The sequence below is a fragment of the Sapajus apella genome, unplaced genomic scaffold (assembly GCF_009761245.1).
Source record: "Sapajus apella isolate SASKATOON/1434 unplaced genomic scaffold, GSC_monkey_1.0 scaffold425, whole genome shotgun sequence".
NCBI classification, from domain to species: Eukaryota; Metazoa; Chordata; class Mammalia; order Primates; family Cebidae; genus Sapajus; species Sapajus apella.
This window is the reverse complement of record NW_022437361.1, coordinates 14687-35895: the sequence shown is the minus strand read 5'-3', so window position 1 is coordinate 35895 and position 21209 is coordinate 14687. Positions and strand designations below refer to the sequence as shown.

Here is a 21209-nt window from a genome sequence, read left to right as displayed (position 1 = left end):
TTGTGCCTCCCTTTTTCTGGACAGCTCTTTTTGCTGGTATCTGCACGGCTTACTATCTTACTTCTTTCAGGCCTGTTCTTTTTTGTTTTTTTCTTTTTTGTTTTTTTTGAGACAGTCTCACTCTGTTGCCAGGCTGGAGTACAGAGGCGTGATCTCGGCTCAATGCAACCTCTGGCACCCAGGTTCAAGCAGTTCTCTTGCCTCAGCCTCCCAAGTACCTGGGATTACAGGTGTGCGCCACCATGTCCAGCTATTTTTTTGTATTTTTAGTAGAGACAGCGTTTCACCATGTTGGCTAAGATGGTGTCGATCTCCTGACCTTGTGATCCACCCGCCTTGGCCTCCCAAAGTGCTGGGATTACAGGTGTGAGCCACTGTGCCTGGCTCAGGCCTGTTCTTAAATGGTACTTTCTCAGTGAGGTCTTCTCCGACCACTCTCCCCCGCACTTTTTATTCCCCCAGTGTGCTTTTTCTCCATAGTACTTCTATCACCTGACATATAAAATGTACATATTTACTTACTGACGTGTTTCTCACCATAAGAATGTACACTCTATGTGGGGCAGGAAATTTTGCTTGTTTTGTTTATACTATGTTGGCAACACCTAGAATAGTACCATAAGTACAAATGTTTGTATGATAAATAGGAACAGGGAAGAAAAGTGGAGGATAGGTAGGCTTAAGGATCTGATGACAGGAAGATGTGTGTATTCTAGCTAGATTTATACCAGTTATGAAGCAGGGCACTAACTGAGAATGCAGTGGGATGGGAGGAAGGATTATCAGAGTTTTGAGGAGAGCAGAGTAAGTGTAAAAGGCCTTTGAGAGTGAAAAGGTGAACTTTGCGTGTGTGATGTAAGATTACTGAACGGGGATATTTGTGACTTACAGTTTTCTGAAATAGAATGTGTTACTCACTTAAGTCAGTAGAATTTTAATAATATTAAGCTGTAGAACAGAGTAAGGAAGCGTAATGTGTAAATGCTTACTGTTTTTAAAAGAGGAGAATTGTTTTTAAACAGTGATCTTCATAGTATTGAATATTCACAGTTGATTTAGAATGAGCCCTAACATCCTATATTCTTTTTAGCCTTACCAATAATTCTAGGATTGTGGGACTCCTGGCTCAGCTGGAGAAGATCAATGCTGAATCCTCAGAATCAGATGCTGCCCGATATGTTACATCAAAAATTCTTCATCTGGCTCAGAGTCAGGGTAAGCATTGATCCCTTCTTTTGTTTTTGAAATGCTTTTTTAATTCTTTAACAGTGGATGCTAAAAATGTCCAAACTTTTAATGAATGGATGATTTTCCTTAAAAATTGAACTTTCAGGCTGGGCGTGGTGGCTCATGCCTGTAATCCCAGCACTTTGGAAGGCCGAGGCAGGCAGATCACAAGGTCAGGAGTTTGTGACCAGCCTGGCCAATATGGTGAAACCCCATCTCTGCTAAAAAATATAAAAATTAGCTGCGCATGGTGGTGTGCGCCGGTAGTCCCAGCTATTCAGGAGGCTAAAGCAGGAGAATCGCTGGAACCTGGGAGGCGGAGGTTGCAGTAAGTTGAGATCGGGCCGCTGCACTCCAGCCTGCACAACAGAGCGATACTCTGTCACAAACAAACAAACAAACAGAACTTTCTCAAATTGATTCAAGAGTAAAAAACTGAATAGCTCTGGAGGAACTTAATCTTTAAAGCGTTGTTTCTAATAATGATTACAATTTTACTTATATATGATTGCCCCTCCCCACCCCCCTATTTACAAATAGCACCTAATTCCAGTGCTACTTGATGTAGATTTTTGGCAAAAAGAAATCAAGTGGCATATAGTATTGGTTATTATGTGGTCCCCACTTTGAAATTCAAGGTCTACCATTCAGTGGTTGGGTATCTTAGGGAAGTTACTGAATTTCTAGGATGTGTAATATATAATAGCTGTACCACCTTAGAAGTAGATTTACATGAGAAGTAGATTTACACGAGAAGCATGTAAAAAGAATGTTAAAAATGTTCTATAAATGTCATCTGTAGTTAGACATTATTTTTATATTTTATGAAGGCAGTAGTACTAAACTGATATCAAAACCCTGATGGAGTACACAAATAGTATTAACTTTATACTTAGGAACATAATGTGACAAGGCTCAAATAAAACAGTGAATTAAGTCTATACATGGAAATATGAATATCATTGTTAAAGAATACATTTCAGGAATAGAAAATGGTTTAATATCAGGGCACGTATCAATATAGCATTATCTGAATAGGTTGAATAAAATCCATGTAATTATCTTAATAGATAGTAAAAAGGACTTTGATAAGACTAAAAACTGCATGATTTAAAACACACACACACACACACTCTCTCTCTCTCTCTCTCTCTGAATAAGAGAAAGCCAGCAGCTACTTTAATATTTAACTGCACATAAAAGGTATTTGTTAGAATTAAGGTTCAATAATTATAATCCTTATTTAATTTTTAAAAATTTCATTATTCTGGGGGCTTAGGTTATTCAAATAAGATGTTTGGCAGGCATTTACTGTTTCAAGAGCTCGGTATCTATTAACCCTTCTTCTTGATCATAGACCCTTATATTTTGATAACTTTCTCCCATGTAGCCCACGCATTTGGAGGGTAGTTGATACCACTCCGTTGTTTCTTGCATAATTTAAAATACCTGTACCTTTTAATTAAGAAAGCCACTATATTGGATTCCAGGCTCTGGAAATATTGTACTTATCACCTAAGGAACAAGGATTTCATTGTATCAGTGCAAAATTAAATATGCCAGGTAGATTCACTGCATTGTCATATGAAATACTTCCTCCTCAAATAAACAAACACCCAATAAAAACAAAAGAGAATGAATCCTTCAAACCTGTAGATGAACACTTTTGTTCATTGTTCCTACCACTGTAGACTCTTCTTTGTGTCACAACCTGGAAGCCCCTACTCCAGCATTACCACTGAAAATACTCCTAACTATACCACTATCAGAGACTGACCCTCTCCCCACTTTTCAGCCACCACTGGTGTCTAACTCCTGAGTACTGTCCCATGGCGTGTGTAATAAACTGACTCTTTTTATAGTGCCTGGGATTAGCTAACCAACACAGTATAAGTTTTTAGTGAAAGATTGTCCCATCCTTTATAGGATAATCCAGTTAGCTACCCATTTGGGAGAGAAAGTTTGGAATTTACAGTTGAAATAAGAAATGCAAACAACCAAGAAATGTACACAAATTTTCTTTACTTCCTTACAGCTCAGGAACTGTTAATGAAAACAAAGATATCTTCACTAGTCAGATTGACAGAAATTAGAATGACAATATCTGGTACTGTTGAAGGCATGGGGAGAGGATTCTCTCATACACTGTTGGCAGTGCAGTAATTATTACAAACTTGTAGAAAATAATCTGGCAATGTGTAGTAAAACAAATTGCACCTGGTATTTGACTCAGCATTTTTACTTTAATATACATATATTATTTGTATATATATATATTGTTGAAGACAGAGTCTCACTCTTTTGCCTGGGCTGGAGTGCAGTGGCATGATCTTGGCTCACTCTGACCTCCACCTGCCAGGTTCAAGTGATTCTCTTGTCTCAGCCCGCCAAGTAGCTGGGATTGCAGGCATGCATTACAACACCCAGCTAATTTTTTATATTTTTAGTAGAGACAGAGTTTCACCATGCTGGTCAGGCTGGTCTCGAACTCTTGACCTTAGGTGATCCACCTGCCTCGGCCTCCCAAAGTGCTGGGATTACAGGTGTGAGCCACTGTGCCTGGCCCAGAAATATATTTTAACTGAAATAAAAATGCTGGTAAAAGAGAGTATAGGTCATCATTTGTAATATTAAAGATCAAGAAACAATCTAAATATCTATCATTTAGAGAATGTGTGAGTAATTTTTGATATAGCCAAACTGGAAATTTCTAGCCATATTATGCAGCTATTATGAATAATACATTATTTATGATAGGGACTCTTGTAATCCCCACACCCAGGCTCACCCCAAACCAATTAAATCTTACTGTTAAAACTTGCCAGATAGTTCCGAAATTGAGAGCTACTGCTCTTGAGCAGGGAATGGCTAGCATTTTCTGGGAAGGGCCATACAGACGTATTTTAGGCTTTGTGGGCCATACAGTCTCTGCCGTGTAGCACAAGAACAGCCATAGATGATACATAAAGAAGCAGTCATGGCTAAGTTCCAATAAAGTTTATTGTAGACACTGAAAAAAAAAAACAGTATAGTTGAAACATACAGTTCATATGTGGAAATATATGAACTGTCTTAGAGGCTTAAATTTAGTATATTACATACAGCAAGTTTCTTCAGTTCATATGACTGTAAGTGCTTATAGTCTCATTTTTGTATAAAATATGTATAGTGTCATTTTTGTGCAAAATAAACCATTACATTTCTATGAACCAGGCCAAAAAATAAAATAAAAAGAAGGATATATACCTAATTGTTAGTAGTAGCTATATTGTTGGGATAGGAATGGAGAAGAATAAGGTAAGCTCCTAATTTTATTTTAGATACTTTTAAATTGTTGTAACAAGCATATACTACTTATACATTTAAATTATAAAAAAACCAACCTCTGCAGCACACCGTGTTCACACATTAACTTATAGATTTCCATAATTTGCCTCTCATTAACTACGTATGTACAGTGAACATGGTTATTTCTTGCAATTTCCCCTTAGTTTTTTTCTTAGATACATTTATATTATCTGTTTTCATGCAAATGGCTAATTTGTTGGCCTGTGGTCGTTGCTAATCTTTCTTTATAATGCTTTTAGTTTCCATAGAGTAGAGAGCGATGTTCTGTCTTTCATTCCTGATTTTGATTGTGTCCTCTCTTTTTTCATGGTCTGTCAGCTCATTGGATCTCAACCAGGAGTGATTGTGTTGGCCCTACTTTTTTCCCGAGGGACATTGGCAATGTTTGGTGACATTTTTAGTTGTAAATTTTTTTTTTTTTTAAGGGGGGCTTACTGGAATCTGTTAGAAGCTGGATATGTTGCTGAACATTGTATAATATATAGATCAGCCCCCAACAAGAAAGAATTATCTGTCCCAAAATGCCAACAGTGCTGAGGTTAAGAAACCCTAGCCTAGCAAAAAGTTTAATTTTGGCGCGGTGGCTCACGCCTGTAATCCCAGCACTTTGGGAGGCTGAGGTGGGCGGATCATCTGAGGTCAGGAGTTGAGACCAGCCTGACCAATATGGTGAAACCCCATCTTAAAAAAAAAAAATAAAATACTTTTGTTGTTCTTTTTAAAGAACCAATTTCTGGTTTAATTGATTTTCTCTGTTTTGTTTCACTGATCTTCTTTTATTTATTGCATTCTTCCTTCTGCTTGTTTTGAGTTTAATTTGCCTGTTTTGAGTTTAATTTTATTTGGAGATGGAATTTCGCTTTTGTTGTCCAGGCTGGGGTGCAATGGTGAGATCTCTGCTCACTGCAATCTCTGCCTCCCGGGTTCAAGCCATTCTCCTGCTTCAGCCTCCGAGTAGCTGGGATTAAGGGCACTTGCCATTACACCCAGCTAATTTTTTTGTATTTTTAGTAGAGACAGGGTTTCACCATGTTGGCTAGGCTGGTCTTGAATTCCTGACCTCAGATGATTCACCCATCTTGGCCTCCTAAAGTATTGGGATTATAGGCATGAGTCACCATGCCTTGCTGCCATTTTCTTACAGTGGAAGCCTAGATTATTTATTTGAGACCATTATTTCTACTGGAGGCATTCAAAGCCATAGATTTCCTTGTAAACATTGCTTTAGCTACATTCTACACATTTTGATTCGTTGTATTTTTGTTTTAATTCAGTTGACAATATGTTCTAATTTTCTTTGTGATTTTTTTTTCTTTGACTCGTAGGTTTTTTAGAAGGGTGTTGTTTAATTTCTCAATATTTCAGGATTTCCTAAATTTCCTTCTGTTGATTTCTGATTTCTGTTGTGGCTGGAGAATATACTTTGAATGATTTCAATCCTTGGAATTTCTTGAGACTTGTTTTATGACTTAGTTTACGGTTTCTCCTGAAAAATGTTCCATGTGTACCTGAAAAGAATGTATTTGGCTGTTGTTGGCTGAAATGTTCTATACATATCAATTATGTCAGGTTAGTTGATAGTGTTGTTCAGATCTCCTATATACTGTTGATTTTCTATCCAAAGTCTCTGTTAATTATTAAGAGTTAGATATTAAAATCTTTATTATCATTAAAATTTTTTCTCCCTTATTTTCTCTATTTGTCTTGTGGAAGTATAATTATACATATATTAGATTTTTGATATTTTTTCAGCAATTGTTGAATTAAGTTTATCTTTTAAGCTTAATTCTCTGTTATTTGGATAGGATAATTTCTGTTGTTCTATTATTCTATTGTTCTAAATTACTATTATCCTGTTGTTCTAAATTATTGTTCTAAATTATTGTTCTAAAACTGCAGAAACTGCAGTTTCTGCCTCTTTCCTGTGCATTCTTCCAGGCTATCTGGTAATTTATTCCAGATTTTTTTTTTTAATTCTCAAATGTTCACTTGGTTCTTTTGTGTTTGTAGTTTTTATTTCTCTGCTGTGTTTTCCCATCTTTTCATTCATTGTGAATTTCTTTACCTTAATGTCATTTTATTATAATAGCTGCTTTAAAGTTCTTATCTATAAATCTAACATTCAGATAATTGAAGCAGTTGAAGAAAGAATATAGCATTATAAGAACTGTGAAGGATTATATTTAAAGAAGCCAAAGGAAGATGCAGTAGTCAACAGTGTTAAGTGTTAGGAAGGTTAATTAAAGATCTTTTTGATTGGATTATTAACAAATTATTGATCACAACAAAAGCACTTTCAAGTGGTAGAATTAGACAGAAGATTGTAGTATCTTATAATGTGAATGGCAAATGAAATAATTACAGGGAATATAGAGTACTTGTTTGGGGTGCTTACTGAGAAGGAAAGAAAAGAGGGAAATAGAAGGGGAGGCAGGGTAAAATAAGATTTGGTAAGTATGTGAAATAATAAAAACTGTATTTATTGGTTGGGGGGAACAGCCAATATGTTGGTAGACGTTGAATTTAAAGATTCATAAGAAGGTAGAAAGTTGAGGTCAGAGGATTAAGACCATCCTTGCTAACATGGTGAAAACCCATCTCTACTAAAACTACAAAAAATTAGCTGGGTGTGGTGGCACATGCCTGTAGTCTCAGCTACTCAGGAGGCTGAAACAGGAGAATCGCTTGAACCCAGGAGATGGAGGTTGCAGTGAGCTGAGATCATGCCACTGCACTCCAGCCTGGGCAACAGAGTGAGACTCCATCTCAAAAAAAAAAAAAAAAAAAGTAGAAAGGATGGAATTCAGAACATAGAAGAAAGGACATTTCTTCCGAACCTCCACTTCTTTACTTCTTTCTGCCATTTACTGGGAGAAGGAATGCAAGATTGTCAAGGATTTCAGTACAGGACCATGTAGAGTTTGGCTGTTATTAGTAAAATGTTATCTTTGTTAACTGATTACTTTGCTTCATTTTAATGAGGAAAAATGTAGGTTCTGAGAAGTCCATAGAATGAGAGGAAAGATTGAGGGTTAGTATAAATGTTGGAATAGCTATGGGCTATGACGGGCGGATGGTGATGGATGTGAACTGAGGTAAGTGAAAGGAGTAGTTTTGTGTTCCCAGGTGAGGTTGGAATTCGTTAATTTTATGGCACTAACTGTCTTAAATTGGGAGAAGAAATTCTTGTGGTGTTATTTTTACCCTGATGTAGGAGTAGGGAACTCAGCTTTTTGGGATTCACTTCTGTATTAGGGTTTGTGGTGGGAAAGTTGGTGGGTGCGGGTGTACTTGGAATCCAAGCTAAGTATGGAGGGGACTGACACTGTGGGAAAACAGTGCTACCTTGCACTGGATAAGAAGTTTCAACAAAGGTGACAGTGAGGTTTACATAGTCTTTATAAAGGAAAGAGGAATAGAAATGTTACGAGGCTATGATCTGTAAGTGGAAGATTAGAGGTTAAGATACCAGAGGCAGAGAAGTTTGAGTCCTGAGAATGGACATTCAGAGGGTTGATGAATTAGAGCATAGAACGAGGGATTTTGTTATGAGGTCAAGAAACTATGGAACTAGGTATTTGAATGAATTTTCCACACTGACAGTGAAGTCTCCCAAGGTCATGGCAGAATTTGGAATAGAGTAGAAAACTGTTAAACACCTATTTTTCATTTAGTGTAAGGTGTAAACAGAACAGTGGTGAACATTAACAAAGGGAGGCTGCACTACTGTCTTCAAAGGAAGAGAGATTTTTCCCCTTCATGGAGGTGGAAATGTAATGACTTGTTAGTAGTGATATTAATATTGAAAAATAATTTGGCTTTAATATTAAATCAGGGGCCTTTAAAATATTACATCAAGGGTACATTGGAGATTTGAAACCCTGTTTTATTTTATCTTACAACTCAATATTTTTTCGTGGAAGCAGCAGGGCTGGAGAAAAAGTGGATAGGTTGCATTGTCAAAGGAATGACATACTTTTTAAAAAGGAGAAATTTAATTTTACTATCATGACTTTTTTCTAGGTGAATTTTATATTCTTTTAAGCATTAGCAATGTGGCAGCAAGGAATTGGTGAACATTGTTTTAGGTCTTCATATCACTTAATAGGAGTTTCTGTTTTGAAAGTTGCAAGATTTCTGTCAGTTTAATGAAATCCATTAACTGAACCTGAGATGATGCATGATAGCATGAGATTGTTGTTTTAAGATAAATATGACATGTACTCTCCAGCATATTTATTTTGTAGCTAGTCATAAGTAGTTGTTATAAATACCATTATACTATATCCTTTCTGTAGTACATTTTTCCCTCTATTTACTCCTGATTTAGAGTAACTTAATTTTCAAGTGACATCAGACTCATGAAGTTGAACAGGATTTGCTCAGAGCAAAAGTATGATGCTCTAAAGGCTTAGCCTGAGTTTGTTTTTCTCCCATCTGTGTTGATATTTTCCTTTAATCAGGCCTCACTGCTTATTGTTCTGCTCTTAAATTCCCTTGACTATCTCCACATGGAACATAGACTTTGGTATCAGTCCTTTGAATTTCATTGTGGAATATGTACTGTATTGAGAGTGGCTTGTATTCTATTTTTAAAATCTCAAAATGTGAAATAAATGGCACTGTCTTTAAAAGAATTTCTGGCATTAGTATTCAGGTTTGACCTGCTAAAAGAATGATTCCTGTGACTCTTGTAGAAGTACATTAAATGCTGGAAGACTGTTAAGTTTTGACTTCAGAAACACATGGATCATCTGGTCTTTTCACTTATTTGCTCAGCGATTTGGTCTCCTTTCTGAACTTAAATTTTTAGATCTGGAAAAGAGTAGTTTTTTTCCCCCAGAGGATTAAAGTGAGTTATAAATGAGATAACACAGGTAAAGCACATGGAATCGTAAATATGAGTTCTTTTTCTAAATGTTGGCCTAAGATGTACTTTTATTCTCCTGTTAATCAAAGGAGAAGAATTGTGAAGAAGCTCTAGAAACCTTCACCTAATAGAAATAATTTATGCTATTTTAAAAAAACTGATCCTAAGGAGAGGAAAAGGATCATTTGGGTGATCTGGTCTCCAGATGGTTTCAGAGGTAGATTTTCCTTTGTTTTGATTATTTTTGTGTGATACAGAATTTTGAAATAGTATTAATGTAATGAAAACATAGGAACATGGTAGTAGGTTTTGTTTTCACTCATTTTGATGAATAGTTTTCTAGTTCTACTCATGAAGATGAGGTAAGACTCCTACCTTACCCCCAGTTCTGGCACCTGTACTATGTTATTGATTTTAAGATATTAAATGGATGAATAGGGAATCACCTAGTTCATGACTGATGTGATGAAATGTGAAGAAGGTCATGTTAACTGAGATCTCAAAGTCCTCATAGGGTAGAATTAGCAACATCAGAGGGAAGAACATCTACGAACCAAGTTAGAGTGTTTACTGGACCAGTGGAGACTAGTTGAATCCATATTAGCTATATACATCAAAACTATGCATACTTTTAAACATTTATGCTTTAGAAAAAATTATTTTCTACTTTTCAGAAAAAACGAGGAGAGAAATGACAGCCAAAGGTTCTACAGGAATGGAAATTCTGCTGTCAACATTAGAGGTAAGTCAGTGACATGCTTTTATTATGTAACTAATACCAAGCAATACCGAAGAAGAAAAAGCCTATGTGTGTGTATAAATACACACAGACACACATACACATACATGTATATATGTAACAATTTTTATTTTAGAGACAAAGCCAGTGAATGGAAATTCATTTTATGTTTTTTTAAATACTATTTGGAATGGTAGTATAAATATTCTAATATGTATTAGGTGACTACTGAAGTATATTTCCCTTATGTGATTATAGTGATAACTGTAAATGATAATCCTAACATGCCATTCTAGTTGGCAATAGAAAATAAAGCATTAGCTGGAAATAAATCTTCAGCTTAAAATAAATGGTTGAAGATGATCATTTATTGTTTCAGCTGATATACATTTGTGATTTTACTATACATATTGGTTAACTATATTATATTGACAATAGCTGAATTTTTATGCCAGTGTAAAAGTTTTGGGTGGACTAACAGGATGTATTCAGAATCAGGATTCTGTATTTTGTTCAGTTGCAATGCTAAGAACAAGAGATTAGTTCATGTTCTTCAATAGGAAGTCTTAGCATCATAAAGATGTCATTTCTCCCTAGATTGATCTGTTACTTTAGAGTCTCAATAAAAGTTACCAACAGTTTTGTTTTTAAAGTCCAAATGGGGAGATATAATCAGCAAAATATAAAGCACATTTCTGAGAAAGAAGATACGTGAGAAGGGACCATCCCCACTAAATATCAAAGAACATTAGAAATCTTCAGTAATTAAAATAGTTTGAAATTATGCATTAGTAGAAGATAGACTACTACTATAGTATAACAGAATAGAAAATCCAAAAATAAAATGCATATGGGAATTTAGTACTATTTAATAAAGGTAGCATTTCAGATTAATGAGAAATAGAGTGATTGGAAGCTATCTGGAAAAGTGTAACATTGAATCCTGACTTCCTGCATCCCATACCCAAATAGATTCCATACGAAGCAAAGATTTAAGCATGGAAAATAAAATTGTAATATTAGAGAAAGATAGAGAAATTTAAAAATAATCTTATAACAAAGAAGGCTTGTTAAGTATGAGAAAATAGAAACTATAAAAGATTGATAGAGTCAACTATATTAACAAAAGGATGTGGATAAAAACACCATGGATACTTGGAAAATTGAGGAAAAGTATTTTGGCTTGTATAATTTATTTGACATGTGAAGAACTTCTTCAGTTAGGAAGGAAAAAAAATAACCTCAAAAACCATGTAAAGGCTATGGGCAGTTCTCAGAAAAAGAAACACAGATGTCACCTGAGATTAAGCATTACTCTTAATAAGATAAATAAAACCGAAGTACATTGTTTAAGCATTTTCACTTATTAGATCGGTTGTCCAAACTTGGAGAAATAGTTACTCTTCTGCATTTGCGGATGGGAATGTAAATTATTTCATAAGAGAGTAATTTGGTAATATCTATTAAAATAAAGGCCTATATTCTTTGACCTTGAAATTATAGGAATTTACCTTACTTATACAGATGTACTTTACTACGTGTAAATATATATACTTAGTTAAATTTGAAACTTTTAAAAGCACGATATTAAAAGCAACCTAAATATCTCATGGGTAGGTGACTGGTTACATAAATGATGATATAGCCATATAATGGAATATATCCTATAGCCCTCAAAAAGAATAAAGAAGCTCTTTATCTATTGATATGTAAAATATCAACATGCAAAATAGTACCTATAGGGCAATACCATTTGGAGAAATAAATCTGTATGCACATGTATATTTACATGGATTTCTTTTATGTGTGTATATTTTCCTTGGCAGGATGCACAAGAAATTGATAATGATTGCCTTCTGAGAGGGCAGCTAGGTGATTGAGTAGTCACCAGACATATATTGTAGTGCCATTTACATTTTGATTTATTTATTATCTATTTGGTAGAAAAATGACAAATTGATTCTTGTAATAATGTTGATGTTAAGTAATAACTCAAAATAATTTATAAACATTCTTAAAAGCAGAAGGAAACAGAAACTGACATGATAAGAGAATAGTGAAAACCTGAATACATTTGATTCTAGAGAAATTGGAAAGGTCATTTATAAAATATCGCTAGTTCCCAATGGATACAAAAGTTTGGGAATCAAAAGTTTACAATGTTTTAATAAAATAAACTATTTATTTCAGAACACTAAAGATCTTCAAACTACACTTAATATCTTAAGCATTCTTGTTGAGCTGGTATCAGCTGGTAAGTTTTTGTTTCTTTGGTCTAATTTCTGTTTCTAAACAGTGATCAACAATGTATCATATTCACTTTATTTGGAATTTTCTGATACTCTTATAGAGGCTATTCTGAGTATTGGAATTTAGAAACTGAAATGTCATACTTTGTTGTTGTTGCTTTGTTTTTGTTATCTTTTCAAGTATCTTCAGACAACCCCATAGCCATGTATTTCACAGCCTTGAACCTAGAATTTCAGCATGATTTGTGTTTACCCTTTGTGTGCCATTTTCTAATTAAATAAGTGAGATTAAACAAAATATGTTGATGGTATTTGTTTGATTTGATTGATTGATTGATTGAGACAGAGTTTCGCTCTTGTAGCCCAGGCTGGAGTGCAGTGGTGCGATCTCTGCTCGCTGCCACTTCTGCCTCTTGGATTCAAGAGATTGTCCTGCTCGAAACTCCCAAGTAGCTGGGATTACAGATGTGCCACCACACCTGGCTAACTTTTGTATTTTTAGTAGAGACGGGGTTTCACCATGTTGGCCAGGCAGGTCTTGAACTCCTGACCTCAGGTGGATCTGTGTGCCTCAGCCTCCCTAAGTGCTGTTATTACAGGCCTGAGCCACTGCACCCAGCCATATTTGTTAGATTTTGGAAGTCATCACTTTTAAGCATTTCTTGAATGCTAACAAATTGTGATACCTAATATGGGAGGATTTGTTGTTTAAATTTTTTTTATTTATTTATAGGTGGAGGTCGAAGAGTGAGTTTTTTAGTCACCAAAGGTGGTTCACAAATATTGTTGCAGTTACTTATGAATGCCAGCAAAGAATCTCCCCCACATGAAGAATTAATGGTACAGATTCATTCTATTCTTGCAAAGATTGGACCAAAAGGTAAGGGATTTCATTTGTATGAGTATAGAATCTAGAACTAATTTTGTAACATTGGTTCTCTTCACCTTGTAACTACTCAGTTTTTAAAAACGTTATTTATTTTAAATTTCTATGGATACATAATAATTGTACATGTTTATGGGGGTACTTGTGATATTTTGATACAAATGTATAATGTGTAATGATCAAATCTGGGTACAGAGGGTATCCATCACCTCAGACACTCATTACTTCTTTGTGTTGGGATCATTCCAAGTCTTCTCTTTATTGAAATATATAATATTTTGAAATATATAATAAATTATTTTAAGCTATTATTGCCCTCTTATATTACCAAACACTAAATGTTGTTCCTTCTATTGAAATGTATTTTTGTATCCATTAACAAATTCCTCTTCATCTCCTGCTCCCCATTACCTTTGCCAGCCTCTGAAAACCACTATTCTGTTTACTGCCTTTGTGAGATCAATTGCTTTAGCTTCCGCATATGAAAGAGAACATTGATATTTACCTTTCTCTGCCTGTCTTAATTCAGTTAACATAATGTCCTCCAGTTCCATCCATGTTACTGCAAATGACAGGATTTCATTATTTTTTTATGGTTGAATAATATTCTATTATGTAGATAAACCACATTTTCTTTATACGTTCATTCATTGATGGACACCTAGGTTGATTCCATATCTTGGCTGTTGTGAATAGTGCTGCAGTAAACATGGGAATGCAGATATTCTTCGGTATACTGATTTCCTTTTGTTTGGATATATACCCAGCAGTAGGATTGCTAGATCATCTGGTAATTCTATTTTTAGTTTTTTGGGGAACTCCCATACTGTTTTCCATAGTGGCTGTACTAATTTAGATTACTGCAAACAGTGTATGAGTGTTCCCCTTGCCTCTCATCCTCACCAGCATTTGTTATTTTCTGTCTTCTTGATAACAGCTGTTTTAACTAGGATGAGATGATATCTCATTATGGTTTTGATTTGCATTTCCCTAATGATTAGTAATGTTGAGCATTTTTATCTATACTCATTACCCATTTATATGTTTTCTTTTGAGAATATTTATTCAGATCTTTTGCCCATTTAATTTTTTTCTTTTTTAGCTGTTGATTAATTTGAATTCCTTGTATATTCTGGTTATTAATCTCTTGTCAGATGAATAGTCTGCATTTTCTCCCATTCTGTAGGTTATCTCTTCACTTTGTTGATTGCTTCCTTTGCTGTTCCAAAGCTTTTTAGCTTGATGTAATCATATTTGTCAGTTTTTGCTTTGGTTACCTATGCTTTCAAGGTCTAGTAAATTTTTGCCCAGACCAATGTCTAGAAGCATTTCTCTAATGTTTTCTTCTGGAGAGTGCTTAATTTTTAAAATCTAAAATGCTATACCTTTTTCTTAGACTTAGAAATGAAATGCTTTTTTATTATAGTCAAGTAGTGACCTGCAAGAACTGAGGATCCAAAATTTATGAGGAATTCTATTGCATGTAGTAGAAAAAAGAAATATTTTGGGTCACAAGTGTATCTTGGGGTATGTGTATGTCGCTCAAGTGTGTTTGTAAAGCATACATACAATATGGATATTGTTGAGGCTAGAAGGAAGAAGTATGGATGGGAATATTTTTAAGAACATGGAGGTAAAATATGTCATTGCTTTCTTTAATAGTGATATTTGTGTTGCATAGTGTGAATGCTCAGGAAACTTACAATCTTAGTTAAGACAAAAAGAAAAATTATGAGACTAGTTATTATAACAGTAAGACGTAAAATATTAAAAAATGTAAATTGAGGAAAACAGGATATAAAATGAAGAAGCTGATTGAGGTTAGGTTAACTAAAGAAGGCATCCTTTGACTAGAACTCAAGTTCAGTTTACAGTTGTCTACTTATACAAAGATTAAAGTAGTTCCCTAAGTTGTTAGAATTGTGTTTTAAGAGTTTTGCCTTTGCCTGTGGCATACATATGACTTTTAAACTAGAGTGTTTGGCTAAAATGCATATTGGAAAAAATGAGGATGTGTGTGTACATAGTTTGTGTATTTATTAATGTATGTATTTCTCGCATATCTTTATGTATTGAATAAGTAATTAACTAGTAGTTTTTATAGGTGGTGTTTTAAAGAAAGGAACTCTGAGGTGACTTTAATTTACCGGGTATGTTAGGAGTCTTAAGACGTAAGCATGTATTCGATTTATTTAAGAAATATGTTGGCCGGGCGCGGTGGCTCACGCCTGTAATCCCAGCACTTTGGGAGGCCGAGGTGGGTGGATCACGAGGTCAAGAGATCAAGACCATCCTGGTCAACATGGTGAAACCCCGTCTCTACTAAAAATACAAAAAATTAGCTGGGCATGGTGGCACGTTCCTGTAATCCCAGCTACTCAGGAGGCTGAGGCAGGAGAATTGCCTGAACCCAGGAGGCGGAGGTTGCGGTGAGCCGGTGAGCCGAGATCGGGCCATTGCACTCCAGCCTGGGTAACAAGAGCGAAACTCCGTCTCAAAAAAAAAACAAAAAAAAAAAAGAAATATGTTAACTGTCTCTTAATTTCTTTAGATCTTGTATTTAAGATTTAAAGACTTTCTTTTGAGATTTTTGTGGAAAATGAAAATGAAAAAATCATAATTTGGCAGAAAATTCATTTTTAAACCCCCGCCCCTTATTGATTGATGAATATTGTTGTGCTTCCTTTTCTAATTAGTTAAGGCTTATAGTAGACATTGGAGATATAGAAGGTGGCAGGGTGGGTAGGGGGTGAACGTTGAAAAATTTAAATAATTTTAAGTTTTCTACTTTTCATGAAATTAAGATATTGATTTTTAAAATATTTCTTATTCTTTAATATACCTTTTAAGTTTTAGGTCATCTTTATTTTGTTTTGTATATTCTTTTAAATTTGGGCTATTTCTTTTACTGTTTGTCCTAGTTTCCCATTTTTATGTCATTCAAGGACATTATATGGTAATTTCTTCAGTGGTTTTCTATCCTTTTTATTTTTCTAGTGAGGTAAAATAATTTTCCTTTAGGAATATTGAATTCTTTTCTCTGTTTGCCTGTCCTATTTACTTTAAGTCTTTTTAAAAATTCATTTTAATTTTTATGTAGCAAAGGAGTACACACGCACGTTTCTTACAGGCGTATATTGTATAGTGGTGAAGTCTGGGCATTTAATGTACCCATAAACTGAGCAGTGAACATTGTAGCTAACAGGTAATTTTTCAGCCTTCACCCCTAACCCACCCTGCCACCTTTTGTATCTCCAGTGTCTACTATAAATCTTAACATTCTTAAGTTCTTATTTTTTTTCCTTTTTAATCTCTTTATGAGGATAAAAATCAAGAACATCTTTTCTTCCCTTTCTATGTTAAAAATTATTCCCCTTTAGAAATTTATTGGTAATATTTGCCAGATTATTTTCTACCTAAGCTGTTCATTTTTAAAATTAATTTTTTTACAAGTCAGAAAAGAATATGGTTCATATTAAGTAAGTACTATTGTAATGGACATTTAGATTTTATTCCTCTTAACTCTGTGATGGTGTTCCTGGGAATTGTGTTGAACGTGTAGTGGAGCAGTTCAGTTTTTTTTTTTTTTTAACGACAGTCTTAGTGTTGGGCTACTCTGGCCTCCATCCTCCTGCCTTATCCCCCTGTCTGTTTCTTAGTATGTTCTTTCAAGTAATGTTTTAAAATAAAAAGGATATTTTATTTTAAAAACCATACAAAAAAGGATTATAATTTTACTCTTTTCAGACTACCTTTATACTTCCTAATATTAATGCATAATATAAATTTAAAATTTATATCACCAATTTATAATATGATTGTTTCATTCAGAACTTACATCATATGGGCCAGGCATGGTGGCTCACACTTGTAACCTCAGCACTTTGGGAGGCTGAGGTGGGTGGATTACTTGAGGTTAGGAGTTTGAGAGCAGCTTGGCCAACATGGTGAAAGCCTGTCTCTAATAAAAATCCAAAAATTAGCCAGGCATGATGGCGGATGCCTGTAATCCCAGCTATTTATTTAAAATGCGCATGGGAGGTGGAGGTTGCAGTCAACTGAGATGGTGCCAATGCACTCCAGCCTGTATGACAGAGCAAGACTCTGTCTCAAAAAAAAAAAAAGTTACATGTGAATAAATTGTCTTTTTTTTTTTTTTTTAAACAGATAAAAAATTTGGAGTAAAAGCTAGAATTAATGGGGCTCTGAACATAACCCTGAATTTGGTCAAACAGAATTTACAGAATCATCGCTTGGTGCTACCTTGCCTTCAGCTTCTACGAGTATATTCTGCCAACTGTGAGTATTTGTGTGGCTTTTAGTTAACCCAGTGTTGTAAAGTTACCCAAAATGAGAATTTTAAAGTATCCTAATTCTATAAACCTCTGAAATTTGTGAAAAACGAAAGATAAGATTTAATATGGCTCATTTTAACTCTTGACTTCAACCACAACAAAAGTGATATGGGGTAAGAAGGTAAGCTGATGAAACCTTGAACATTTTTATTAATTTCCTCAATTTATAAAGGATAGGAATGAGGAGGATGGGTAGGCAGCCTGTGGAAAAGATGTGGAGGAGTATCAGGATATTGGCAGCTGGAAAAACTCCTGTGCCTCTTTGGACTTTCACAGATGACAGGAAAGCTGAGAAGGAAGGGATGCAGTAGTGTAGTCACCTGGAGCTAATTCCCTTCAGCAATCAATAGGGAAGTAGCAGAACTGAAAATAACTAGTATGGGAGCCTTTGAGAAAGCTAGAGAGAAGAGGGATCACAGAGAGATAGACTCAGATAAAATGTCTCCAAAACACACACTCTTACTATATGAGAATCCACACCATGAGGTATGGATTTTCTTTCTATTCTCTGATTGTGGAATTGAAGTGGTTAATGAAAGAACCTAAGATTGAATTGCAGAATATATGTTATTGCAGAATATCATTGCAAAATAATTATAGAGTACTAGATATGTATGTATATTGTATATGTACATATATGTAATATGTAAACATACGTAAACATGTATATGTCTCTGTGTTATATATCAGTACCTTGAAAATATGGCTCAAGGTGTGCTCTGAGGAAGACAGCTTAGAACACTTAAATAACGTGTAACTAAAACAAACAGAAGGAAATGAATGAATTAGATATCTAACCAAAGAGGTTAAGAATAGAGAGGTACACACCAGGAAAGTCAGGAAATGAAATAGTAAAGGGAAAATGAAAAATATGCGTTAGAAAATAGAAAAGCAGGTGATTTAAAAAATAAAACTGTATTGGGTTAAAAATAGGCTGGTACAATGGCACATGCCTGTAATCTCAGCACTTTGGAGGCTAAGCCGAAGGCCTGCTTGAGGCCAGGAGTTTGCAACCAGTCTGGGCAGCATAGTGAGATGCCATTTCTATAAAAAATGGAAAAAATTGGGTGTTTGTGGTGATGTGTGCCTGCAGTTTCAGGTACTCAGGAGGCTAAGACTGGAGGATCTCCTGAGCTCAGGAGGTTGAGGCTCCAGTGAGTCATGACTGCACCACTGCACTCCAGCTTGGGCAGCACAGCAAGACCCTGTTTCAAAAACAACAAAGCAACAAAAGCTCCCAAATGTAAAAATAAAAAAGCTAAACAACCAAGTACTCCAATCAAGGCAAAAGGAATACAGTATAGACATGAAATTAGAAGGGATAATGGAATAATAAACAGATACAGAGAAAATTAAAATCATCCTACAAAACATTAGGAACTACATTTTTGGTGGCATTTTATTGGATTAACCAACAGAAGGCTAGCAAATGGCTTATCTATAATTTAAAAATTTTTTATTAAACAACTTTCTTTTAGAGACAGGGTCTTGCTATACATCCCAGGCTGGCCTTGAACTCCTGGCCTCAAGTTATTCTCCCACTTCAGCCTCCCAAGCAGCTGGGACTACAGGCACATGCCTCTGTGCCTGGTTCTATAATATATTTAGTAATATTTGTTGAGAATTAAAAATAATTTCCCATCTTTTTCTGTCCTTCTCAGCTGTGAATTCAGTATCCTTAGGGAAAAATGGAGTTGTGGAACTGATGTTTAAAATCATTGGACCATTTAGTAAGAAGAATTCCAGTCTTATAAAGTGAGTAAATGTTTTGAATATAAACATAGGTATAACCTTTGTTACTCTGGGCCTCATTATCTTGAAATGTACAAAGAGCAGGTTGAATTACATTATATTCAGGGTTATTTCATTTCTTCTTAAATAATGATTTTATCATGATAAAGATTTTCTTTAGTTTCAAATTTAATCTTCACAAATATGTTAAAATTAGACAGTTTTAAATTCATTGAATGTAGTGTTTATAGTAACTTAGACTGAGCATTTCTAGATACTGTTAAAGGAAAAAAGATTATCTGTATTTATTCAGAAACATTTATTGAGTGCCTACTATATTCCCCACCCAATTTTACAATCTTGTAATGGCTTCTTCCTTCTTAGGAATACCTGAACAATCTTAAATTGATATACTTTTGTTTTGTCAAAATCACATCATTCTTTTTCCCTCATCTTTAGATGTGTGTGTGTATATATATATATATATATATACGTGTGTATGTGTGTATTTTTATTCATTCCTAGGCCTTTCAGCCTCAGAAAATGAAAGCCATGTCTTGTTATTTGGTCTTAAGCCATTTTAGAGGTCATTCTTTAAAAACTTTTTGGTGTGAAATTTTTAAAACATACATAAAATAGAGTTTATATTGAACTAATTATATAGAATTATATTAATTACTTATTGTGTTTAACACTTCTGAACATTCCACCATTTTTGTTTCATTTATTTCCACTCCACACTTTTGTTTGTTTTTCCTGAGATACTTTCAAGAAATCTCAGGTGTGTTTTATATATATAATATATAATATATAAATTATATATAAAAATATTAAAAAATATATAAAAAATGTGTGCGTATTTCTGTAAGCAGATCCTAAATATTTTCTCTAGGATTATTTTCTTTGAATATTATCATTTATTTTCTAAATACCTCAGTATATAATTATTCTAAATAAGGACTTAAAAAATAACTAGAGTACTACCATCATAGCCAACAAAATTATTAATTTCCTTTTTTTTGAGATGGAGTCTCACTCTGTTGCCCAGGCTGTCATACGGTGGCATGATCACGGCTCACTGCAGCCTCAAATTCTTAGGCTCAAGTGATCCTCCCACCCCATCCTCTTGATACATTCTTAATATAATCTAAAATCTAGTCTGTGTTTGGTTTTCTCCAGTTGTCTCAAAATAGCCTGTTTTTAGTTGGTTTGTTTAAATAAGAATCCAAACAAAACACATACATTATTCCTCATTATATTTGGGACATTTCCATACCTAGACAAAGGTGGAGAGAATAGTATAATGAACTCTGATGTACCTGTTACTCATTTTTACTATAAAAAATCTGTCATTTTCGTCTCGTTTTTCTGTTTTTATTTTTTCCTAGAATATTTTAAAGTAAATATCAGCGATTATATTTGATCTGTAAATTCTTTAATATGATCCCTATCAATTACAGATCTTTTTTCCTTTAGTGTTACCACAGTTGTCTTTCTTGTGCCCCACAATATTAATGGTAATTCCTTAATATCTGATATTTTCTGAATATCTAAGAAATGCCTTTTTTTTTTTTTTTTTTTTAAACAGTTGGCTGGGTTTTTCAGGGTTTAAATTGAGTCTATACATTGTATTTGATTGATATGCCTCATAATCTTTTAAAATCAAAAGTCTCCCTATTCTTTGGTTTTGTTTTGTTTGTTGAAGGACTTGGGTGATAGGTCTTTTTAAAAATGTTCCGCACTCTAGTTTACAATGACTGTAGCCTGGAGTTATTTAACATATGAGTATATTCCTTACATTTTC

The 21209-nt window shown here is 34.5% G+C and overlaps 1 protein-coding gene across 1 annotated transcript in view; it reads left to right on the top strand.

The window, feature by feature from the left end:
- The window catches only part of LOC116545894 (cytosolic carboxypeptidase 1-like), a 54988-nt gene that overhangs the window by 21370 nt on the left and 12409 nt on the right, over window positions 1–21209 (top strand). The window contains exons 2-7 of the mRNA XM_032272310.1: window positions 1091–1215; window positions 10120–10187; window positions 12375–12438; window positions 13167–13313; window positions 17487–17618; window positions 19336–19429. Of these exons, the coding sequence (XP_032128201.1) occupies window positions 1091–1215; window positions 10120–10187; window positions 12375–12438; window positions 13167–13313; window positions 17487–17618; window positions 19336–19429 (630 nt within the window). The remainder of the gene's footprint in view (window positions 1–1090; window positions 1216–10119; window positions 10188–12374; window positions 12439–13166; window positions 13314–17486; window positions 17619–19335; window positions 19430–21209) is intronic.